The sequence below is a fragment of the Sturnus vulgaris genome, chromosome 3 (genome assembly GCF_052056855.1).
Source record: "Sturnus vulgaris isolate bStuVul1 chromosome 3, bStuVul1.hap1, whole genome shotgun sequence".
In the NCBI taxonomy this organism is placed as follows: Eukaryota; Metazoa; Chordata; class Aves; order Passeriformes; family Sturnidae; genus Sturnus; species Sturnus vulgaris.
Genome location: NC_142245.1, coordinates 18,398,894 through 18,426,036, shown reverse-complemented (window position 1 = coordinate 18,426,036; position 27,143 = coordinate 18,398,894). Strand labels below are relative to the sequence as shown.

Below are 27,143 nucleotides of genomic sequence, written 5' to 3'. Positions count from 1 at the left end.
ATTTACAATGCTAACTTGTGACTTAATATGAGCATTAATCCTGCAGTTCTTTGGGCAGCCAAGCAGCAGGAGCATGACTACATTCTTGAAATAGCACATGGAGGAAAAAAAAAATTCAATGAGCAGAATTAAGCACACACCGTTGCATCCCTGCTGAAGAAAATCCCCCCACATTCTGTAATGGTGCAAGTGTTTAGAATTTCTCCTACATGACAACTGCAAAACAGAATTGCAGTTAATTTACTCACCCAGGTACACACAGATACTTCCTGGCTTGCTCTTGATCATAAAAAGGAATAATAATTAAGAAGTCCTGCTGTCTCAGCTCCTGTTATTATATGAAATGAGCCAACACCACATGCACACTGAGATCACTTTCCATTTAGCAAGTAGCACCACTTCATTCAAAACCCAGTGTGTGTGATAGCTTCCTAGTTACCCATCCCAAATTAATACTGTCCATTATTTTTTGATCTGTACTGGGCAGGGGGAAGGGAAGACGTGGGTTTTTAAACTTCTGATCCTGAAGGTGAATGACTGTGATATCCTCTGGTCCTTTTGCTGAAGACCTCAACATAGTCAGTGAGAAGAATGGAGTCCTCAGTTAATTCTCTTAAAATATGGCCATTACCATACAGGTTGAAGAGAAGACAAAGATCTCAACTAGGTTAAGAAACTTCAGTGTTTACTGATAAAACAGTATTCTGTTTCAGAGCAGACTTAATAGCCAGAGGGAACCTGTCCTTTCCTGGGACACTTTTCACATCTAAGCCTCCAAGTCTTTGCCATCTGCAGCAAAGTTACTGTATTTGTGGAAAGACTCCTTCCATCAGAGCAAGGATGCCTGGAAACATGAAGAAACTCCCACTGTGTCAAAACCCAGAGCTTCTGTCACAAGGGTTCCAAGAGAAAAAAAAAAACTATGAGTAACAAATTCAGAGCTGAAACAATTTGCAAAAGCAAAGAGTTGCCTGCTCTGGCAGGTCACCTTGCTTCCTCAAGTGGAAGTTGTGCTGTACATTCACATAAATCTTCAGGATTCTAACACTAGCTTGCCTTGCTCTTGGCTATGAGATCAAGTCATTACATTTTTTCCTAAAAAGATGATAGGAAACTGCACTGAGAAGCCCATATATCAACCTGAATAACAGAGTTCAGCAGTGAACCTGGAAGGCTTCTTGTCACAAAGCCAGAGACATTAAAAACAGAGGTATTTCCATGAACAGTACAAAGGCATCTTTGTATCACATCCAAATTCAGCAGGCACTGAGCTGATAGACATTCCAAGATGAACAGAAACTTGTTTGAAGTATTTAATTTTAAAACTCACTGTAGAAAACAAAGATCCAAGACAAAGCCTGCAGAAAACAAAATATCTTGAGGAACAGACCTGACTGAAGTAATTGCTGCATTGAATGAAGAGGTCAGCTGCAGGCAGATAATACATTGTATTTGACAGCTGTTAGTCGTCATTTATGCACACACCAATTTCATATTGCATTCTTGATTGGCAGAAAAACTGTGTCAAAGCAGGGCATCAAATCACTCAGAAAAATCAATATGAATACTACGCCTGTTTTGTCTGCTTAGATACAAAAACAAGGCCAATGGGGGAGAAAAAAAAAATCACTAATGTGTATTGAAAGAAGACACCAAAACCCATCACTTGAGTCATTAATAAACAATGTGGACTTAAACACAATTGAGGGGAGATTTTCTGTATCCCACATGGTGTTTTTGCTTTTTTTGAAAAATAGTTTCTTGCTCGTGCTGTAACTTTTTCTAAAATAACAAGGTGTGGCAGAAGAGACAAGGATGACACCCAGAAGGCAGCATGAAGCTGCCAGACTATTGCTGGCTTCAAATACCACAGTAATATTCTGCACTTATTGTTCTGAAAGTTACCAAGACGTTCAATATAAGAAACCAAACGTGGTTCTAAGTACTCAGTAGCCTATGTATCTGTCTTCCTGTGCTTCACTAGGGGCTTTTTAAGTTTTAAAGACAAGAAATCTAGGAAAAACTACTATGCTGATGTTCTAGAAGTAAATGTATTAGATCCACTACAGTTAAAGCTGGGCTCATCAATCCAAAACAACTGAGTTGTTCAAGCTGAAGTCTCAGTGCACCCAGGCTTTTGGGGCTGCCTTGAGCTGCTCCAACTGCGGAGCAACAAACAAGACAGCAATGTTTTGAGTCTTATTCTCAAATGCTGTTAGCCCCAGCATGTGGGCACAGATAGCATTATCTAATCCAACAGTCACTGCTTACTAGAATACATCTCACATGATGGTTCTCCTCCTCCCACCACTGAGTCACGGCAACAAACAGAGCAGCTGGCTGCAGACAGGCTACACAGTGTCTGCCTGAGCCACAGGCACCAGCAGCAGATGCAGCCTGACCTCAGCTCCATCTGAAGCACGCTCTGCTCTACACAAGAGCAGCTACCTTTGGATCACCAGGAACTGCATTCGCTCCCTGGACATCAGCTGAAGCAGATACAGACACAGCCAACCTACTTTATGCCTTTTGAAACCACTAACAGGGGAAAAAAAGTGTTTTGACATGTTATTTTGAACTTAGCTCCTAGCTTGATTTTTAATAGTTGAATCCTCTGATCATCTTCCACACAAGTTCAGGAAAATGTGTCTGTTACAGCCCTTTGAATTTGCAGGAACTTATCTGAATAATCAAAATGGAATACCAGCATTAAACTTGCTCTTCCATCTTTAATATTAAATATTTATTCACCACTCCAAAATTCAGCATTTACCACAGAGCTCACTGTCCTGTACGGTCATGCAAACCTACTGAATACAAACCTCAGTGCCTACACATTATGTACCACGGAATGAACACACACCAACCCCTCAAATTTCATAATTCATGTACAAAGAGAAAATACATCCACGTCTTGGAAACTTGCAATCTGTATTGACATCAAACACAGGCAGCCTCCACAGAGGCTGAGAATCTTCATAAATAAAAAGTACACGGATGCACCAATAACATAAGCTCAGCAGAAGTGATCAATATTTAACCTCTTTGCATCTTCCTAAGCAATCTCAGCTGCATAAACTTCACTTTGCATTATCTAAACTAAACTCCTGCTCTAAAACTCTGAACAAGTCAGCTTTATTTTCTGTCAAGTGCTTGACAGTCAGGACAGCTTCTACCTGAGCATAATGCACATGATGTCAGAGAAACCCAGACAAGATTTGGTCAGCTTGGTACAATGAGCAAGAAACAGGGACTCAGAAGCTGTGCCAAGCCTGACTGTTAAAGGGCAGAGGTTTGTGAGGTGAGTTTATGTATATGCTCGGGAACTGACCATTACTGCCACCCTTAACAGTGCCCTGAGCAGTGAGAGGTGAGGCTGTTTCAAATTATGGTTTGTTTTTTTTAAATTTGTATCTAACACTTTATACAATGTGAAATTATGAAGGCATGCAATGGACTGCATGTATCATGGTTTTGAAACACTGCACATATCTAGGTCCTTACAGCTATTTCCAACGTTCAGGCAACTTTCTCTTGATCAGTCACTATTGCATATAAGACTTCCAATGTCCATTTGATTTTCCCTACACACTAATGTGGTCTACAGGTTGGTGGTTTTCCCCTCTAAAATCAGGAAACCTACTATGAACTCTCATTCTATTCTGATCATCAAATTCTGCATTATCATCCAACTCCTCCTGTTCTCCTTCATTCTCATGTATCTCAACTCACGTCAGCAACAAGGACTTGCTTTGTTCAGCAAAATACCAAATCAAATTCGATTGTTACAGATCCCATTGGTGCACTGATGCCCTTCTTGTGCTCCTCACACTTCCACAACAATCATCTTCCCTTCCACATTAACTAGGAAATTCCCTCTTGGTATCTGTCAAATGCTTTACCAAGGTCCAGGAACAGCCTTTATGCTTTTGCAAAGAAAATACTGTCTGGGTCCAGTTTACTGTCCTATGCTTTATCTGTTAGCAAAGTCAAATTAACAAGCTTTCATTTCCTTGATCAAAAGGGATTTAAGGTTTAAGAAGAAGCTTTTATGTTATAAGCTAAAAATGCACTAGCTGGAAGTAATAAGAAGTAGGTTTTATCAGTCAAGCAAAAATTAGTAGCCAGTCATCATGATAAAGACATGAAGAGACAACTAGAAATGTGACATGTATTAGATAGAGGAATTCTAATAGACTAAGGGATCTATTAATGCTCTTGGATCAAACCTCATGTAGCCTAATTTTCCTCATCTCCATCTTTTCAATACATTATCTCAAACTAACAGAACATGAACTTTCCTGGCAGAAGCTAGATCACAGAAAGACATCTGCACTCATGGAATTTTAGAAAAGAGAAGAATCTCAGCAGTAGGAAAACCTACATTCATTGGCGACTCCCTCTCAGTAGTGTATTCTACAGAGTACAGCAAGAACACAATTTCATAAAAGGGAGCCATAATAACCAAAAATCTGGAAAAATGTAGAATAGCTTCTAACTCCAATTTCATGTTCTGCAATAAAAAGAAAAAGCCCCACAGAACTGAAAGATTTCAAAGCAAATTTATCTATGTCATCTGAATACTGCTTAATAGAAGAATGATCTTCTCAGTCCTCTGAATAGATCAATGTTACCAGCACCTAAAATTATGCTGTAACCACACAGCACCCATTACATCTATCCATAAAGCCAGCTAAGTCTCCGAAAACTTTACTACAAATGGAAAGAAAATGGGACAGGCTAAAAAAAAACCCAAACAAAAAAACAACTCCCTTTTGATTCCATCCAAACCATGTCTATGCACAAACAATAAGCAATATAATCATAGGAGTGGATTCTACTGACCTCTCAAACCCTGAACAAAAAAGCCAACGACTCCATCATGTTCATGTGTATCTCAGATTAGAGCTGTTAATATGCTCAGTTATAATCTAATCAATCCATATGCCTTTTAAAGAAATCCTACCTCCTTGAAAGCAGCTGTTGGATAAATGGCACAATTTCAAAGCAAAGCAAAACTGTAAGCTGTACATCTGGCCACTAACTAGGGAAAAGTTACAGGCTGTGGGAAATCAGTAGAAACAAGGCTACCAGGGACACAGGGCCATGGGCAAACTTTCATTCCTTTGAACTATAATAGCAACATTGATGCTGAATTGCAGGAGGCAAGTTTTTTCTCTTAGCATTTTTACCTGTGTTTTCAAAACAGCTCAGGAGTATGTAATAATTACTAATTTACAGGGGGGAAAATACTTCACTGTAGTTAAAAAATAAGATTAGCAAAATTCAGGGAAAAAAATGGTTTTCATCTGTAAAATAAAAATCCTGCTTTCGAGTCTCCGAACTGCTGCATTTGACAGTCTCTGGACTTGCAATAAAACTAAGAATCCTTCCACAGGATTTATGAAAACCACACCATATCAATACTAAATTTTAGCACAGGCACACCCCACGTTTTCTTTAACAGTATTGTCACAAATGAAGCATTTAATAATTATTATCCTTCCTAATATTCTGCTGTTGTGTTTTGCAAACTTGTAACGTTTTCGAGTACTTACGAAAGAAGTCTGTCAAGTTTTGGTCCATGGCGTCCCTGAAGGACAGTAGGGGGCTTGTACACCTTCATCATTCCTTACTATCTGTACAGATCCTCTGTTCCTGGAGCTCCTGGTCCCTTTATTTATGAAGCAGTGACCATTCTGAAGTTATTTATAAACTTTAACTCATTACATTCCCAAGTGTCATGTTAGATACCAACTCAGTGACTCATATTCCTGACAATGTATTTACCACATAGGAGAGGGGAGAGAAAGTAAATTTACATGCACGAGTAGCACACACAGGCATGCCATGAACTAATGTTGTATTTTAAAATGGTCTTTGGCATTAGGTAATTCTGAAGGTATTAACAAATACGTGTGTCAACTGAAGCTGGCTTGTTATCAATCCACAGAATTTATAAACACCGCCTGGGCACCATTCTGACAACATGAAAAACAAGCCACAGAACAAAATATCCCTTCAGTTTGCAGGATCAAAAATGGAAGCTGGAATGTTTTAAAGCTTGCTATTACTGTGCATAAGTGAGTGCAAGTTAAGGAAAATTACAGCTAGCTTCAAGCACTCCCTGAGAAGGAAAGCATCCGCCATGTTTCATATGGTTTCTTACAAGACAGTAACAAAATTATCAATTCACCAGAAAAAATTACTTAATTGCACCTTATGTGTAATCTCGGCCTCATAAAAACCTCAGTGTTTCAGATGGCACATCTGGTCCTAGCAGCCTTAGAAATCTTATCACTCAGTTTTTGCATTGCACAGTAAGCAATACAAATACTCAAGTATGAAGCTCTGCAGCAAAACAAACAAAGCAGTATTAGTACTTTAGTACTTTACCCAAAATGTAAGGGCATCCAAATCCTTTCTAAAATAGAGAGAAAACTTTGAACCAAATTTATGTACTTCTGCTGGCAGTGCACTAATTTCACTCTTCAATTCCCAATTTTCCCAAGATTCCTGAACATTAGTTATGAAAACAAAGGAAAACATCAGAGCCATTGAAGAGCTCTCTCTGTTATGCCACTCTTCACTGGTCAGTCCTTCGGCAAAATATTTCTGAAGAAATGTTTCTATTTCTGCCTAGCAAAACCCTGATGCTCCAAGCCACATAATTTAACTTTGAAATTAGTCCTTCTCTGAGTAGAGGGTTGGACCAGACCTCCACAAGGTCCTTTTTTCAACTTTAATTTTCATGAAAGCAGATATTTTTCTCCAGCTTATAATAATTTTAAAAATATTTTCCTGCACTTAACATGGGAGTCGGTTACACACTACTAAATCCAGGTACACTAAAAGGAGGGATGTAAGAGCAGAACTCAAAGACAACTATTACCAAGCCACATTTTAAAGAAAACCCCCACCCAACAGACACACATTCCACAAGCCATAGACTTGGCAAAGCCTTTCTCCTGATCCATCACAAACCCCATGTTCCTTCCCACGCAGTAACATTTATTCCCATTTCATGCATTCCCTGTAGTCTTACTGCTCCCCACAGGATTCAGGTCTGCCCACACTGCCTTTACCCTTTACTGAGACTGGAAATGTCACTTGGAGATATGTTAAAAGAAATATATACTTAGACCTTTTCTTCCCAACTATTTACTACTCTCTACATGATGGTAGTAACTCTTGTTCTTACAGTCTGAAAGCTGCAAGACAGCTACTACAGAAGAGAAGTTCTAGCTTAGAGTTAATGGAACTTTATTATAACCATGTAGTTACAGGAGTAATGAGACTGAAGAAGCATTTGTGAAATGTTTTAACAAAATTACATGTTCTTCTTAAGCTTAATGACACAAGAGCAATAGTCTTTCCATGGACAATCTGTCTAGGAGCATAAGTAAACACTCATTCCAGTGCTCCGTCCTTGTTTCAGGGAAAAACAAGACAAACCCAGAACTAAACTTCAAAGAGGACATTGCATTAAATGGAAACAAGTAAAGCACACTGATCAAAAAAACCAAGCCAGAAGAATGCCATCTGATAGGATGTCCTTCACATACCAAAAATTTCAAGAGACTTTCAGAGCTCTTAATATGGGACAGCACTTTTTTCTGAGGAGATGCCAATCTACAATGCTTCTCTCAAAAGTATTTCAGCATTAAATTTCAGATAATTCAACCTTCTAAAGGAACAGACAGCAAATAAAATACTAAAAGCCACCAATGTAGGACAGAAAAATATCAAAAGAAAAAAGGCTTTTTAAAAGTCTGTCAAAAGAAGTGACATAAAAGACTTTTATCATGACAGCAAACTTGCACATAAACACATCAAACAAACAAATTTGTAATGAGCTTCTTGCTATTTGTTTTTAAACAAGGTAACTTTCAGATTAAGTGATTCCTGCTGAGATTTAAGAACACACAGAAGAGACAGACAAGTATGACCAATTTTGATGTCAACCCTTTGTTCAACATATATAGCTTGTTTTTCAAATGAATTATTCCTAAATTGACAATCTGGTTCTGCTCATCTTTTCATAAACAAACTAATTGCTGAATAGCAAAACAGAAAAAGCTTGAGTGCTAATTAGACCCAACATGTCTAAGCATTCTTCCAGTTACCACAAAAAGATATTAGGTGCATTTACACCATGATTCTGGACCACCTCCCATTTATACAAGGCTCCTGTTCTCTGTATCTGTCCTGCATGTGACCTGAATCATTCCCAGCATCCCTTCAGGAAGGGAACAGCTAATCTCCTGGGAGTGTTTTGATGGTAAAATAATCCAGGATTGCAGCACAGGCAGTGTGCTTGGGACAGCCCAAGGTCTTACTGTTTTCACTTAGCCCAGTGTGACAGCACTGTCCTACAAGAGTTTCCCATGTCACACACCCATAGCCTAGACACTCACCCTACAGCAACATCCCATATTGCCACGAAACAAAGTGGGAATATGGCAACCACACAGTTTGTAGAAATTGGGCACTTCATCAATACATAATGATTATTAAAAGGAATGGGAAAAAACCCTGTATATTTGAAATGCTATGGGTCTGAAAAAATATCCCACAGGCACAGAAATTGAATGGAACAGCTTAGCTTGGAGGAAGCACCAAGTGGTGAACACCAGGGGAACAGAACAGTCACTGAGGGCAGCACAGACATAACCAGCACTGCTCCAGTTGAAATTTCAACTGCTAAAGGCTCCATCAATTTATACACTAAAAGCAGAAAATTAAGGTTTTTTGCTAAATGACACAGTGTAAAGGCAAACAAGATTTCCAGTAGAATGTTCTGATCTAGTACATCCACATTCAGGACAAAAACCCTGTCATTTGTGATGACTCAACTCTCAGCTTCTAAAACTTCCTTCCTCACTTGCTGCTTTTTTCATTGTCAGAAACTGAACACACAACAGTCACTGGAAAATTAATTAGCCGAGTTGAAAATGACAGCAGTGAACTCTCCCAAGGCTTCCCCTCTGATCTTCAGCTCTTTCCTGGCATGCCAATTTTAATGGCATTGTTTGAATGGGTGGAAAGCATGAACAAGGGATCCAGTGACAAAGCTTTTACAGAGCAGCACTAATGAAAACTGTGCACATAAAAATGCTGCCCTCATGCAGGACAGCAATTCCAAGTCCTTGACATTTATTTTCTCCTCATTAGGAATTAGCACTTCCTTGAACTGAACAGCTGTTCACTTTTAATACCATACCTTCTCTGGATTTCCATTTCTTCTTGTGATGGACCATTTTGTATTTGAGAGGGAAGCTGTGAATTCTGTCGAGGCAATGTAGGACCTAAGAGCAAAGACAGATCATAAATTAATGGTTTGAATTTTTACCATGCCAAAAAAAGCACAAAAATCAAGAAAAAAGGCCAGCCATCACATAACATTTTAAGAACTGCTCACTTCTGCTTTTTAAGCCAAACAAGCTCAACAACATAATGCAGCAAATAAAAACTGCAACCTCACGCATGTACAATGTTACCTCACACATCTGCAGAATGAATTTATTTCACATGGATGGAAAGGTCTCACAGAAATGCAAAACAAACTTTCTATAAGATGGAATTTGACAAAAGCTTTGAAAAGCACTCCAAGTCTGAATTTTTCTTAAAACAATGAACAAGTACTCTTGGAGGAGCAGGAAAGGCTCAAAAAATTAAAACACTCACCTAAATAGAACACTGGAAAAGGGGGAGAAAACAGAAAAAGGAAAAAAACAAAAGAACAGGAGAAAAACCATCAGAACCATATCACCACATTGAGAGAAGGAAGACAAAGCATGTTTCTACATTTACTCAGATTTCAGGTCATCAGCTTGGATCAAAGACCTTTTTTTGCATAGGTAAATATTGTGTCCAAAGGAACGGGGGCATATAGCACATGTGAAAACTGTGAATTCTGCTAAGCACATGAGATGGTCATGCAAAATCATCTTTAGCCTTTACTGATGGGAAATTCCAAACTATACAACTTTAAAGTAATTGTCTATGCGAGATCTGTATTCTAGAAACAAAAAAAACTTTACCATTTTAATCACAAATGCATTTACAGCACAAAACTGTAAAAAGAAGTGAAGAACAACAAAGTGTGGAATGGAATACAGGAGACCATGAATGCACTGCTGCTGTCAGGCAGTAATCCAAGAAACTATTCAGACTATAGCTATGCTCAAGATGATGAAATTTATAAGAAACAAGAACTAAAAATCAATTAAAATGTCAAGTTTTGAAAACGTCCAAGAGCAAAGCAGTAATTTCTCACAGGTATTCCATCAAACTAGTTAAGAGTTATGGAGTTGTAATGAGATCTTCCCATCTCAAATATCAAAATGCAAAATTTTCTCCTATCTGAACTTGTGAAAGTCACCCAGACCCATAAAAAGACCATGTGTGATACGCTGACACATAAAAGACAGGCAATTTGCTTGAGACACAACAAACAAATGCCTTGTTTAAAAGCCCTACAAAAAGGTTCATTTCCTCAGAATGCCTCAGTATTGAGTCCACTGTGCTCTTTAATCCTGAAAATTATAGAAGTGCACAGTATCTGTGTAGCCTACAATTACAAAAAGTAATGGAACTTAATTGTGGAAGACAAAAACAGGCAATGTACTACAGAGGTGATGTCTTCCTTAGTTATTCTTTCAGCAAGCATTAGGCCCTTATACCTAATTGCTTGATGTTGCTTGGGATGTACTATTTCTGCTTGAAGTATCTCCAAGAGACATCCACAGGTATAAAACCTATAGTACTTTAAATGCAAACCATTTAACTGCAATGATAAATTAATTATTAAAATTATCATTAAGTAGAAACATCTGCCACATGGCTCATCTGGAAAACTCTTACAGAAGTTTTAAAGCAGAAAATACATGTCCTCCCTCTCCTCTGCCCTGTGTGACAGGTGGAAAGCTGTAATGTCCATTAAGCCATGACTACAGCTCCCAGGCAGCTGGGCTGTCTGCTGCCTGCACCAGGATGCAGCCTTTCATGGACTTTTACAAGTAGACACAATCCAGCAGCAGTTAAAGGTGCTATAAACACCACCACTGCTGCTTGCCATGCCCAACAGAACACTTGGAGTAAGTGAAGGCTCACAGCTTTGAGCTGCAAACTGCAAGCAACACTTTAAGTATCAGATATGTGATGAAATTCCTGTCCTATTCCTCAGAACGAAACACGCTGACCTAAAAATTAATAACGATGAACAAAAATAGAAAGAAATGGTCACAATGTGCCCATATACCAACCAGAACTATTTTGTACTGAAAATGCAGTAGAAATTAAAAGTTCAAGCTTCCACCAATTTAATCTTTAAGAGTATTTAACAGGTTTTTTGGAAGAAGGTATTATGCTGCAGAAGCTGGATGCAGACCACCACTCTTTAACCTTTCTACCTTAGTCCTTCTTTAGCCAACACCTCCAGAAAGCAAACACCAAACTTCACATGCCCTGGCTCTTCCAACACACCTAGCTAAAACAGAACATGTTCTTGTAGTCTCAAACTTCATTCCAGAGCACTGTCCTTCAGAAAACCACGTTATCCATCAACTCTGCACAAGGCAAAGGTGAGCAAGCCAAGTCAGCTTTAGCTTGGCCAGCCTACCCCAGTGATGGGCTTCTATCATAGCTGTGCACACAGGAGACAGAACACAATCACCTGCTGGCAGTGAACCTGGTGGTTCCAGTACTTCTTAGACATTTTTGCCTCAAGGAAATGCAACCTGAGTACACCAAAGGCTTTCAAAAAAGGGAAGTTCAGCTCTTAAGTCATCCATCCTGTTTTCTCAGGAAATTTCCCTCTGCAGCCACCCTGTTAATGAACATTAGAAATCAAAGGTACATGCCAGTGGAAAAGTATGTTTTATCCTAGGTTTGTTACAGCAAGCCAAGACTACCACTTCATTGCTAAAATACAACTGCCTGGGTAGCAGGACAGGTGGTATATTAAATAAACAGGAACTAGCTAATAAAAACCTGTCTCAGAGGCTTTTGAACACTTCAGGATACCTCAGAAACATCAACCCCCACGAGAAATACTCAGATACTGCCTGGAAAAGAACTCTGATCCTCCTACAGGATCACTTTATCTTCAGAAGCCAATATAAGCCAACTGAGAGATGAGGCTGAATGGTCTATTCATTCTGAGTTTTAAAGAAAACCTAACATCTCTCTTTTTCTAAAAAAGCACAGATGGTGCACTCTGCAGCACATTCTGACAAATAGAGGATATAATTTCATACTAATTTGTTCAGCAGCCATTCCAGTTTCAGTGCTTTCTGTTTTTCAGCTTATTCTCACCTTTGCATCCCCCTTCTTCTACAGTAGTTCAGGCAACTGTGTGGTGAGAGATGGACTGGAAATCTAGCACATTAAAAATGCCAGGGAAAAAAGCCTGCATTAAGCATTTCCACCAGCCAGATAACAGCTAGACCTGGTTCTTCAGGCACTCACACAATCATGGTGGCATCAACATCACCCTTTTAAACCACAACCAGAGTTATAGTTCATCAAACTCCTTAATTTTTCAGCCCTAATTGACTGGTTACTTTCTATCTCTATTCAAAAGCCAAACCAGTTTCAGCTGCACAGCCCTATGAAAGCATAACTGGCAAGTTGGGAAAGCAAACACATGGTTTGTCCTCAATGCCTTTTGCTCCTCTTGCTTCACTCTTTCAGTTACCTTCTCTGTTTTGGAGTGTCACACCACACCCTACCTCACTTCTTTTAATGCCAGCTGCATTGGACATTATCAGTGTTGACACTGGCTGATATTGAAAATACCACATTGCTATAGCCCTAAAAAACCCCAACCATCAGGTGTTCAAGAGTGGCACAACACAGGTCCTGCAAGTTATACACTGAGCTATAGTGTGTGCTTTCATTTGGCTGGACAGGCTTGCTTGGGAGCTGGTAACATAAGGATGCATGAAATGGGGTTTGGGGGGGACCAGGGACAGCCAGATCACATGAAATCTTCCTCAGAACCCCACATGCCCTAATTCAAGAAGGCAAAAACACACAGAAAACCTCACTGCTGCAATTACTGTACTTCAGAGTGCAGCAGTAAAAGACGAGCCCTAATTTTTGAATAAGTCTAGTAAAGCTGGTCAGCTATCACACACAAGAATTTTAGTTTGAGGTGAATGAAGATCTCCAGTTTTTCCCCAGAGAAACAGTTTATATAAACAACAACTCAGTAACTAAGAATTTCCACTCTTTCACTTCTCAGTATGTTAGTGCCAAAATTAAGCAGTGTTCCAATTACACAGTCTGACACCCAAATCAAAATATGACTTGTCTTTTAGAAGTCTTTTCAGAGACTGAAAGTGGACAGTAAATTTATTTATACAGGTATATGATACAAACTAATTACAATCTTTAGGAAATGTTTTCTTTAAGGACAGTTTGAATACTCCTACTAAGCAAAGCCCACACTCCAAGTAAGGGTTCAAAGCTACAGCCAAAAAGACGTATTTTTGTTAGGGTATACGAGAATTTAGTACGAAAAAAAAGGTGTTTTACTAAATGGTTAAAGGTTTTCTGAATGAATGGAAAACAGGCTTTTCAGAGATCTGTGCAGGAAGCAATAAGAACAATTATGGTGAAGTATCTCTCTTTCACGTGTCTCCAGCTCCTTTTCCCATTCAGATCTTATCTTGCTCTAGGCCATGCCAGTACAAAGTCTGGGTTGATTTGCTAACCAGCCTTCAGCAGAACCAAACCCTGGACGTGTTATGGCTTCATATGCAAGACTATGATGGCCAAAAACAAGGGCATTAACTAGTGACAAAATTTTCTCTAGTACTTCTGTTTGGGTGAATCATCTTCCAGCCAAGACTTCCCTTCCCTTCCAACACCTACTTCCTCACTCAGAGTTACCTTCAGCTAAGTCACTCATCACTCCAAACTTGAAAGTAAATTCTTTCCACTTCAATCCACAAGCTCTCTTAACTCAATCAAGGTTATAAAAGGGAACAAGAATAATGAAACTATTCATTAAAACACTCATGAATTTAAGTAGAGGTAAGCCTCCTATCAGTGCCAGCAGAACCCCCTATCAGTGCCAGCAGAGCCTTGGAAACCAGGCACTGATAACCTGGGAGCCAGGCTTGGCTCAGCACCAGTGTGCTGGGGGACCTCAGCAGCTCCCAGTTTCCCTCTGCCATCCTTCCATGGAGCTTCACCAGCACGGAACTAGGGCTGCTTGATGAAACTAGAGTATCACAAACTTAAAGGTGCAAGTACTGAAGTTAAATACATCAATACCATCTACTGTGGGCTATTTATAGCTCCCCTTCCACCCTTAGCTGTGTCAAAATTTGTTTAAATAGCAATGTTACAGGTGATGACTGTCATTATTGGTTATAATACTACAGAAATTAGTCTAACCAAGGTGTATTTCATAACTGTCTTCATGACTTTTATGAAAACATCCTGCTCCCAAAAGGCAGATTTAATCCATCTACAACTTCTACTGATAATATTTTTAAAGACAACACTATAAACCTTCAACAGTAAAATATGCTGACATTCCTCTATGTTTATTAAACAAAACTTTATCCATAAATTAATGCACTTGTATTTATATCTGCCATGCAGTTTAGACCAGCTAACAGATTTTAGTTAAATTCTTCAGGATGTTCACCTAAAATTTAATGCTTTCACATTATACACCACTAATTCTGAATAACCAAAAAAAAATTAGAAACACCACACGGGCAACCCTTAAAACTTTGTATAACTCTGAAAACTTAGCAACCCTCCCTTCACTTCCAAACACCACAACTAACACTGATGATGCTTTCAATAATCTTATGTGCAATTACAATGAAGAGGAAATACTCTGTCCCAATAAACAGGTAGAACTTCATGCAGGGTCAACATTTTGGTACATACATCAGGATTACCTCATCAGTAATAGCTATTATAAGCACCTAGTAATGACCTAAAAAAAAATTAATCATTTTTTAATCAATCCCACATTTAAAAGGAAGGGAAAAATTTTGCTAGCAAGACCAGAGATATTATCCAACTTTTGACAACATAGGTAATAAAAATACCATCATGTTACTCCTGTTCTGACAGGGAGTGCTGACAGCCTGTTCCAAAGGCTTGCTAAGAGTACAGGTACAGCATAATTACTTCACTGCTGCAGAATTTTTCTTCTCCCAAAACAAGTTTTAGCATGACATGAATCAAAACAGTACAAAGAAAAGCACCCCCCAAGCTCCACATATACTCTTCTTATTTCAGTCTTCTGTAGTCTCTCTATATATTTCAATTAGGCAACCCCAATTTTTGTTTCAGTTTGCATTTCCCAAAGATATTAAATTATTCAATCCATGATTTGAGTGCAGTTCCCTATCAGCAAGGATTTAATCACCTATCCCTGCTGAAAGACAAAGGACTGCACATCAATATACAGCTATAATAAAGATTTGCTTATTTAATAACTGAACATCCTAACTTCTAGTTAGTCAAGAGGAATTCAAAAAACTTGAACCACAGGGGCTTTTACACCTCCAAGGTCAGAAGAACAAAATAATGAGACCTTGGAAACAAAAAAAAAAAAAAAAAACAACGTTTCTTTTTCTTGCTCCCCATTTTCCTATGAATTAAGCTGTGATCTAAGGCAGTGCTAAAACAGATTCACTGAAGCCCATCCTGACCTTGCCTTTATATTCAGAACATTCCAAAATCTTTCCAAGAACCAACACAAACCTGCTCCATATTAGTACAAAAAACATCACAAATCTTACATCTATGTAATTCTATTAGAAAGAATTAAAATAACTTATTTACTGTTGCGACATCCTTCCTTCAGTTCTTTCGCCACTTTCATCTTCTGCAACAAACAACTCCGAGGACCTCCTCAGATGCAAATTACACATCTATAAACCTCACACTCAGTTTCCTATTCTCTTAGCAAGGCTTTCCTGAGGTTGAAGACAGATGCCACACAAAGGAACACTGATTCCAGCTGAACTAGAAGGTGCTTTTTGCAGCAAAACTGGGTATGATACTCCTTTGTTCCTCCCAACAAGCTTCCCTTACGTGACCTTATTCCTTCAAAGAAATCATCCATTGTCTCACACATCAGAGAATTCTCAGCCGTCTAATTTCCCTCTGCTGAAGCTTTTCTCTCATTTCAGAGCAACTTTGATTGCAACAATGAGCCCTACTTAATGCAGATATTAAAATTTTCTTTGTAATGCAATGCAAAACCTTTGCAGCACGCCATCATCTCCAGACAAGACCAATTACTGAATATCTGAACACACTGCACACAGCCTTAGAGCCAGAAATCCTCTTCATTTGACCTCTTAAACTTGATGACACGCACTTGTCATTAGATGAAGGTGTCACTTTTGGCCACATCAAACAGTTATTTAATGCAATGAGTAGCAAGCCTTTCAAAATTTTCCCAAATGAGTGCCAGAAAAAAAACCTTGGTTCACTTTTAATGCATTTCTGAAACAATGTGGGGCAGGAATCTATAGTATTTAATTCTTTAAAATTCCAGGACAAAATGCAGTCTTGCATCCTTTTCTGGATTTGCAGGTTGCCTACAATCTGCCCAACTAGCTAGCAGGAAAATAGGGTTAGCTAATAGAATCATTCAAGCCAGAACAGAGCTAAAACACTTTGACATTTATTTAAATAAACAGAGTTCAACCATTTGAGGAGTTAGGACGTTCATCTGATCAGGGGGAGGATAAAATCTTAAATCTGCAGAGCATTTGCAGCATTTTCACTGATAAGGCAGCCATTGTTTCCGAATCCTTTGAGACAAATTATCACTGGTTTTTTTTAGCAGTAAAGCCTTTTTACTCTTAACTTCAGAGATTTTTCACTCTGCATTCTGAACTCATCAGGACAAAAAGCCCCTCCCTGTCAGCTTAGTGGTGCCCCGCTCCAGCAGATCCACTAGAGGGAGATCCTAAATAAAACAACCTCCAATTATGCCAGCAGCCAGTAGAACAGCTGAAGATGCCAACTAAAAGATCAATGACATTTTTCAAATATACGCAAGAGAAGGAGAGCATGATTTAATTTTATTTTAAAAATAGAGAGAGAGCCATACCCAACAGCTGACTTGCAAACCAAAAGGATGTACACAACTTAATCTTTAATATCTCTCAGAAGTCGTTTAGATTTCTGTGAACCCTTGCATAAAATTTAAAATTCATCTACAGCTTTATGAATTTCTAAATAGTATGCTCAGCTAACATTAAAACCGCTTTCCTTTTATGAATAAAATCCAACATAGAATAAGCAAGCTAATAAAAGAAACTGCCAAAATGAGAAAGCACAGCAGAAAGCAAGGATACTGCAAGAATCTAACTTTAACTGGACGTAATTCTAGAATAAAAGGGAAGCTATCTATGTGGGATTTCTTTATTTTGAGTTGGAGATTCTATATATCGTTTTGGATACACTAGGAAACACAGCAATTTATTTAAACTAATAGAGACAAGTTGTCATCTTCAAGTACAGATTTTTGAAGCAGTAACATCAAAACACCAGTGAGGACTGCATGTGTTAGAAATTTTTATAAGCCAAGCAGATACACTGAAAGAAAGAAAACTAACCATATATAATGTATTGATCATCACATATGAGTGTAAGTTGATTTTATGACACATACCCTCTCAACACCTTTTCAGAAAAAGAAATTTGTTTATAAAAGGGAGGCAGATGCAATCCATTTCCTAAAATGAAGAGCTAATATTAGAGCCTCAGAGACAGTGACCTGTCTAAGTAAATATTCATCTATTTCAGAGATGCTGGGGCGGGGGGAGGAAACCAACCTAACACCAAGGATTCATTTCTAGCTGCACTTTTAGGAAAATTATACCAACTAGAGAGAAACAAAATTCACTGAACTTAGAACAAGGAGCACAATTAGTTTGTTTCTAAACTGCAAGCCACTTAGTAACCTAATGCCATTACTGAAGCAGCATGTTCAGAAAGATACTTGATCTTTTTTACTTCTTACACTGATACGGGTCAGAAAAATTAAGTAATCATACATTATATCATACATCTAGATCTTACATTGACAAACTTCCCAGCTGATATAATTTAGGAACACTTGTTGACAGTACTCTAACACAGAAACATTATGAACATTTATCTTTGAACATTGTCTGGAAGTGATATGAGGCTGAGAGAGCAATTCCTGTGCCTTATTAGGGACTTTCTTTAAAGCAGTAGTGTAAAACTGCTCACCTGCTGAAACGACGTTGATAATGTTAAGGTTTGGGGTTTTTTCCATGTTGTTGGAGCTAGAGCACCTGTGACACAGGTGACAGCTAATCTTAAACCACCACAGCCCTTGGCTGACAGGAGCCAGGGAAGAACAATTATCTCCCGTGCTCACCATCAGCTTGTGATGCAGCTAATTAATGCACTTTGACTTGTGCCTGCTGCTACAGAATCAAATTCACGAGAAGGAGGAACAAAGTGACAATCCTGTAATTCAGAAAACTTAAAGGCTACACCCAGTCACTTTCAAACAGTTTCATTCACGTCCATCTCAAAATTGTTGAGAACAAACCAAAGGACAACAGCACTCTAGTCTGCAACCAGGCTGTGATAAGTCGTACACAGTTATGAAATTTTACAGTCATAAAATTTTAGTTTTATCCCAGTCTTTACAAATGGAAGTGGCACCTCTGTTTAATAAAGTTTCTACTACTGAACAATATAGCAATGCACAAATACCTTGCATAAAGCAGCAAGAGAACGAATCATTAGACAAATCACAAGGCACAAAATGAAATAAGAACACACTGTCTAAGTAAAAAATAAGCAATGCCATGCCTGCCTATGTAATTTCAGCCTCTCTAGCAGCTCAGGTTTTGTGTTATGAGGAGTTTAACTGGACTATGGAGATATGTATATGCATATATACACACTGAAACACGTAACAAATTCTTCAAGTACAGGAAATGGGAAAGAACTTAAACCCCTCAAACCTGTGGTAATTACCACCAATCAGGCCTTTTCATCAAAAGAGTACAAACCAACACTGCATGATGGTTGGGAGACAGGTGATGAACAGCCAGAATGCATGAAAAGTTTACAATTGAGTTACCCTTAGGGAAAGCAAAACTGAGGGATTTAGAAGAAAAAACACCCAGCTGAGAGGTAGGAGACTGGGAATCACAACTGGGTTATTTTAGCAGGCAAAAAGAAACCTCCTAACTCTAGCTACCATTTCTATTTTGGCCTCCTATGTTGCATAACAATGCAAGCACTGCAGAATGTATCATCCACAGTCTAGACAGCTTATTTTCAAAAGGTAAATCTTGAAACGACTACCAGAATAAAAAACAACTTATAAAACCACCTTTTTTGCTGTAGTTAAGACAGCCCTAGCATAGTTATCTACAGGCTCTCGTCTACACAAGCAAACTGGCACACAAGTACTGTCTCTTGTTACACGGGCAATCTTTAAAGTTTAATGAGGACAAAAGAATTCTATTTGATTACAAGAACACAAAAGACTCTTAGTCTTTTAAAAGAAACTCCCTCTGAGTGTGTCACAGTGTTATACTGATCAATTTTCTGTAGAGCCTATCTAGAATATGTTACAGATATCAGCAGAAGACTGAAAGGCAGGAATTTTTCCACCACTGTTTTAAAGCCTAGGTCACCCTGGTCTTCAAACAAATGAAATTACAGTCTAAATCATATGTGCTCATCTGAATGTTAACCCTGGAGTCAAGGTCTCTGAGCTAGAAAACTCTGTATGGTAAGAATACCTGAATTTCAAAGTTTGGAGGAAAATCAAAGATTGGAGAAAAAAGAATTTTCACATTTTTATAATAAACCAGTAATCAGTGAGAAGCAAAAATACCAACACACAACAGGAACCTGGATGTCTCTAGAAATCCTGGAAAGTATCCTTGTTACAAGGTACATGCCTCTTGGGCAGGTGTTTTTATTTTGCTTCCTTAAAAAAAGGCAAAGCCAGCAGTTTCTGTATCTAATATAGAAAAACATGAAAATTGATTTGCTTGCTAGGAAGTGCAATTACAGAGATGTTAGTTGAGTTGAGAAGCACTGTTAAGAAGCAGAAATTAGTTAGACAAAACACCCTAATAATTAAAACTTAGAGGCTTAATAACAATTAGAAACAAGACTTACAGACTTTTACGCACAAACATTTGAATTTTTCTGTATTTGAACAATCTTAGGGGAAAATAAATAGTGAAGAGACTCTTACCAGCTTCCTGTGAATTTAATACTTCTAAGGCATGCATCATGGCACTTGCGAAGACATTGGCATCTTCTTTGCTGCCAAAATTCAGACCATACACCTGCCTAGCATCACGCCACTGGTGGAAGGTCTGTGTAGCCTGATTGTACTTCAGCCCTTTTGGAATGGCACAATTTATTACCACCTATAATCATAAAAAAATTAAAATTACTTATATTTAAAATTGCTGTTCCATCAGAAGTTTCAGTTTTAGGTAGACTTTATTCCTCCACCACACGGGTTAATTCACAACCCATAATCGGTGAAACACAATGCTGAAAGCACATAACCATTTCAATTTTAATTCCAACACCGTCTGTAATCAGTGATGGGAATACACAAGGGGACTAATGAAATATTTTGTATCAACTTTTGCAGCTTAAGTGTTCTCACTTCAAAAGATGCAGCAATGTTTTGTAACAGCAATGTAGTAATATCAACAGCTCTGACTTCCAGCAGCAGATTACTTGATGTGAAATATGCATCTGAAACTCAAACTCATTTTCCCATGAATTTCACAGGGTATTTGTTACGTTTCTTTTATAACCAAGTTATCACCTTCTCCCTGTGGCTGCTGCACGCCTTGGCTTGCAGGGCTTTCAGCAGCAGTTTACTGGATTTGTACCACGGATCACAGGGTATCATTTTGCAAGATGGCTCACACAAAAGATGATAAATTCGAGCTATTAGGGCAACCATTTACTACAAGCCATCCACTAAGAGGATCCCATTGCACTTGGGTAAGTATATCATCTCACCTTTTTCTGCTGAATAATGGGAGAAAAAACCCCCACATTTGCTCTCAGATGAATGCACAGAGACCGTTTGTTACTCGGAGTAAGTGTTTAATAACAAATCACAGAGGAGATTATCTAGGCTTCAGATGTGTGATAAATGACCAAGAACTGACCAAAAGAATTCTATGAAATGCTGGGAAGGAGGGAAACAAATACAAGAAGCTTTCCTCAAACAGAAGATTAGGTTTTTAACCCCATCCCAAGTATCACATGGCAGAGGACATTTACAGACAGAGTGCTAATTTGCCATTTAATCATGATCCAGTAACTTCATCAAGGAAATTAAGATGTAATCCCCTGTCACTCCCGTCTCATTCTCTTAAAGTGGTAGATGATCAGCACTACCAAATATCAGAAGGTTTTTTTGAACAAAATAATCTGGAGAAATGAGACCTCATGCATCCAAGTTTTCGTGAGATGGGAAGAGCTAAAAGAACTGCTGGTATCTACACAGGCTGCAGTTCACAGAGTAGAGTGGGGGAGAAAAGCTTTCAGGTTGCCACTTAAAAAGAACCAGATGACTTCTGTGTACACCACTAGCCTTTAAATAGATATCTGTAGGAAGAAATGGCAAAAGTACTATTGCCTTGGGGGTATGCAAAGTGCTTAGTTCACAGGGAAAAAGCAATAAAAGTTCTGCTACTCCAGTTTAAAAATGCGATTTCTTTTTTATTGGTCCCATAATTTTGCTGAAGACCCAATACTCTAAATTTTCCGAGATTTCCTCACCTGATGATCCTGAATCTTCCTGCCCACTACTCTGAATGTGTTGTTGCCTGTGTGATGATATATGTGAACTCGGCTGAATCCAGTTGATCCACCAGCTGGTACCCATTTCTTGTTGGCATCATCGTAGACCATTACAGCAGCTCGTGCTTGGCAGATACTCTGTTCACTGTTAATATACAAAGTGGAGGAGAAAATAAAATTATTTGTGGCAAAGTATCACCTTTCTGCTTAACTTTAAAAAAAAAAACCAAAAACAAAACCCAAAACGTTAATGCAATACTCCTGGCAACTTGCTGAAACCTCCACCTTTCTGAATACAAAACCACCAACCAGAACTTTGACATTTTGCTTATATGTGTTCGTTCTGAAAGAATCAAAGAGATCAATAAGGTGTTCACTTCTTCTTTTTGCACTGTTTCCCCTTACAGATTTTTTCACCCTCCTTTTTCCTCACCATCAGCCATGAATTTTAATTAAATGCCATAACCATATACAAAGCTTTCTGCAAAGAGCAAAGAATCTGGAGTTGCACTAGCTTCATACAATCTACACTTCCCAGTGGAAATTACTTCTGCAAGAGATGAGAATTGGAAGGCCCTTGCACCTTTTAACATATAGAGAACAAACACACAGAATAAAGTCCAGCACAAAAATTTCACCAGCTATAAATGAATTGCATTTTGGTTTTGACACATTTTACAACAGTTGACACCCAGATGTAACATTTTCTCCCTGAGAAAAGGTTCTCCTGATCACCAAAAAGTGCAAAAATTCATCAGGAGATTGCTATCTGTAGCTATTCCTGATTATACCAGTCATCTGGAAACTGAGTTACAGCCTGAAATTAAAAAGGAACATATCCTAAATGTCATCATAAAAGAAACACATGAAACCAGACCATAACAGAAACAGACTATTTATTAGGAGAGTAAAGGGTGATACCATGCAGGCTGTCTTTACGGGAAATGTCCAAATGCAGACAGGAAATAAAAATAGAAAGGAATGATTTCTTATCAGTAAGTCAGATTCTCTGAACATACCACTCCAGCACATCCAATATTATAGAAAGCACATGATGCCTGGCTTGCAAGGAATGTGGCCTGCCATTTGGAAAACTGAGAAGGCTGAAGAGACATGAATCCTTCATAGGAAAGTAAAGGACTATTTCTTCATATTTTATGAAAGGGGGAAAGGTTGCCTCCCCCATCCATCTGTCTTGGGGTTTTTTGTGGTTTTTATGGATTGGTTGGTCTGGGAAGGGGTGTGTGTGTTTGTTGGGGTTTTTTTCCAAAGACCATACTGAATTTTCCCAGTAACTAATTCACATCTTCGAACACAAGAAAATTCTGAAGTACATCCAGCTGTTTTGCTAACTTTCAATACTAACATTTTTGAGAAAACAGAATCAATTTCTATCACACTTTCCATGGCATTCTAACAAATAGAAAAGTGCTCAACACTGGGATGCTTTTCAAGGCTCATGGAGAAGAGAGAATACTGAGATCATGCCTCTCATGCACATGGGAGGGTCATGATCAAACGAGGAAATAGGTTCTTAGTTTTAAAAATGCACATTTTCTAATCCATCACCTATTCAACCAGATCAGAACAGGATTACAACCTCTAATTAGATCGCTCTTTTTCTAGTTCAATTTAGGGATATTAAAGTCATAATATAACATAACTAAAGTACTTCTTTTCTAAGCATAGTTTGCAGTTTACACTGGAAGGACCACATCCGAACCAGGAAGAAAGATTAAATGCAAAGAAAATAAATTCTGGTACAACTTTTGGGCATTTCACAGTCCCATTAAATGTATGCCACAGTGAAATACGGTTCCCTCACTTGGAAAGAGGGCAGTTCAAGAACCTACTGGATTTCTTTATTTTTAGCTATTTTGGCACACATCTTAAAGTTCAAACCTAGAAACATTCTGTACCATTCACAAAGTACATGACAAATTGTAGTGGTTTTTCTAAAATGCCTGACAGTAAACTTGGAAAACTTCTGAACCCGTAATAGATTTTTGCTATATTTCAATTTGGACCAATCACAGGCACGATAAACCATAGGTGACAGGACCTAGATACTGATTTGGAAGCAGAGCCATGTGGTTTGCAGAGTTCTTGCCAAAAAGTAACTTCTACTCAGTCATGTGCCAGACAGTTAAAAAAAAAAAAAAAAAAAAAAGATTGTATTAAAAATTGAGACTATGATTCTAAGATAATACATTCCAATTACAATATAGGTAGAACCAGAATAACTGAGTAATGTACAGTGAGTAGGATACTTAATTAATTGGACAGACCATCAAATTTCAGGTGCTCTTATTCAGCCTGAGTTTATAAAACTCTTTATATGATTTTATTTAACATATATAAAAAAATAAAGAAATAAAGAAGGAGAAAAACCTATTCATTTTAGAACTATTCAGTATTCAAGTGGCACTCTTCATAAGTGCAAATAAGATGACCTTGAATTAAATTTCTAGCTTTTCTTTAACAACTGCTAAACTATTTTTAGTTCCAGTTCTCAGGCCATGTCTTATAACTGGAAGTATTAACCAAGTCTAGATCTCAAGTACTTCATGCTCCATTTAAAATAGAACAATTTTCATAACAAGGAATTATTCCTATTCATATAAAAATATGAGATTATTCACAAACTTTAAAAAATGACAAATGCAGACAATTTCCAGCTGACCTTTTCAATCACTACACAATAAACCTCCTACCTTCATTTCATACGAATTCTACAACTAAAATTTCAGTGTTCCAGGTGTGTAATTTTCATATCCAGGTATTTGAAGGTGACACACACCCCTCCTGCCAAGAGTCCCCACCACATAGCACTTTGTTTATCAGACTGCAAGAGTAAGATGGAAAAATGAAAGAAAGAAAAGATCCCTATCAGAAAGAAATTAAACCATCACAGGATGCTAGCCTATTTCCAGGATTCAATAATGATACATTAGAAGGTGAAGGGGAGATTTATTCAATTACTCTCTCTTAGTAAGTTCTCTAGTGATTACACTTCCTTTGGAAGAAAAGCATGGAGGCATGAGCTTTAGTGAAAACAATCTTTAGTTCTGCTCTTCAATGGCCATTTGATAGTTTAGCATCTGAATATAGCACATTGTATACTATAATTAGACACCATAAAGTATTTAAGTATCAACCCCCCCCCAAAAATAAAATGCATACTAGAAATCCATTAACTTCACAGGATTACACCAAATCAAAAATTCACACTGATTAGCTCGTTACTATCTTTGGCAGGTCTAATGAAAAATAAAGTTTAGGTTTTTTTCTGAAGATCTACCTTTTTCTAGAAAAATTCTGACTTTAGCACACACACTGTTACTGGAACCTGAACCGGCCTCTTGTATTCTACAAATATATATGAATTTAAGCTTCAGTGCAAAAGAACAAGAGCCAAGTGAATCAGAATGGTATCATATATTGTTTTTCTTGCTTTTCACACTTATGACACTTCCCTGCTGTACTTGTATTAGGAAACAGGTCTTCATCCATCTCAGTATTTACACATGAGCTCCTCACAGTCCCCAGGGTTTGCTGTAACACGTGTCCCTTACATGACCTGTGCTAGAATGGCTTCCTTCATTCACTGCACCAGAACCACTTTGATCTGCTCACAAATGCAGATTTTTTACATGTTACCTTACACTGGTGGCAAATGAACAAATTGTCTCCAGTCATGTTGCAAGAGAAAAGAGAAAGGGTCTTCATCTCTTTGCCATGTCATTAGGCCTTTAAAAGCATCCTACTGGGTTTACTTGCCCATCTACAAATCTTCCTCTTCCTGGTGGGGTGTAATGGTTCCAGAAACCATTAGACTTGGATTAGCCTGCACCTTTTCAATATGTGAGTTGATTAGGGGATGGGGGAGATTGAGCATCTCGAGCTTCACATGTTACTGCCAAAATGCACAGCTGCTCCAACAACTGATTGCTAAATTATTAGGGCAGTGCATTGGGAAAGTACAGTGACATGTTAACAAAGGAAAACTGAGAAATCCTATGTTCCCAAGTAAACTTACTAAACTAAGTATATTAAATTATTTGCAGAAAATTCATACAAGGGAACATTCATGCAAAGAAGTCCTTAGCAAACCTTAGGAGACAAAGTGTACAAAGCTCTCTTCCCAAAATGTAAAGCTTGACAAATAGCTGGATAAATATATGTTAGGAGAAGTTATTCTCCAGACAAAGATGTAAGGCTCTGATTGTTAAAGCCAGCCATTATTCTGGGTTAGTCCACCTACAGCAATACCATATAAAGCCAACGACAGGGTGGCTGTTTTTTATTTGGGGTGGAAGAGTGGGGGGAGGTCTGGCACTCAAAAGGCTCACACAAAAAACCACAGTAGTAATGAATCATAAGTATAAGATTATTCTTATGGGAGAATATACTTTCCTCCTCCAGTGATGAGATCATACAAAAAGCTCAAAAACCATAGCAAACTGAACCCTAGCAGACATCATTCTTTCGCCCAGATGGAATGTGTTCATTCTTTCACATCCCAAGTTCTTAAGCTCAATGCACAGTGACACCAATCCAGTCTGCTGACCTAAGCCTTTTCTTTTTTTTCCTCTCCACAAGAAGTGGATGCTTGGTTTTCTTCTCTCAAGAACTGAAAAGGATAAACATACTTCAAAGATCAAACTCGTATGTAAAACAACACAACTGCAGCCACAGAAAAGATCATTTAAATACACTAACAAAAGCAAGAAAAACTGTGATTGCTCTGATGCTCAACCTTTGGTATTTCTGTCAATAATGTAACAATGAGGGTTTCGAAAAATTATATCCCATTACCACTGCTTCTAGTGATTCAGTTTGGGTTTTTTTCTTCCCTGCTATGTTCTCAATTTACAGAGACATAACAACATGTTCTTAAAATGTGCAGTCTTTGCGGGGCAGAAGGAATGGAAAGAGACACTGATTCATCAAACGCCTGTTTAGGATTTTCAAACCATGTGGCACAAAGCTAGAAAGAAACTCTAAACATTTCCAATTCTAACGTCTTAAAAATACACATTTTTGAAAAGCAGCTAAATGCTGGTCCAGATATAAAGTTCTATATCATAGTGGTGGTGTTTTACAAGCTAATTTTTCCTGCTTGTTCCTGAACCCCAACTGGCACATCACAGTGAAATTGTGTGTATCCTCTGTTTTGCTATTAAAAAGTCAAAACCAACCACCCCAAACCAAAATCCTACATATACTGTACCACTACTTTCTATTAACTAAAACAGACACTGTAGACTAAGTTGCTATGTATTATAAATTGCTCATCTGGCTTAACA

At 38.1% G+C, this 27,143-nt stretch overlaps 1 protein-coding gene across 8 annotated transcripts in view; it reads right to left on the bottom strand.

Moving 5' to 3' along the window:
* Positions 1-27,143, bottom strand: part of ENAH (ENAH actin regulator) — an 88,745-nt gene that overhangs the window by 23,230 nt on the left and 38,372 nt on the right. For 4 of the 8 annotated variants that reach the window (XM_088161123.1, XM_088161127.1, XM_088161128.1 and 1 more), the window contains exons 2-5: positions 21,814-21,979; positions 20,255-20,432; positions 9,688-9,699; positions 9,224-9,308 (exon numbers count right to left, since the gene is read on the bottom strand). In XM_088161123.1, coding sequence (XP_088017249.1) covers positions 9,224-9,308; positions 9,688-9,699; positions 20,255-20,432; positions 21,814-21,979 — 441 coding nt within the window. Of the gene's footprint in view, positions 1-9,223; positions 9,309-9,687; positions 9,700-15,822; positions 16,040-20,254; positions 20,433-21,813; positions 21,980-27,143 lie in introns of those variants that run through there. The other 4 variants (XM_088161124.1, XM_014877426.2, XM_014877427.2 and 1 more) reach the window with 2 other exon arrangements.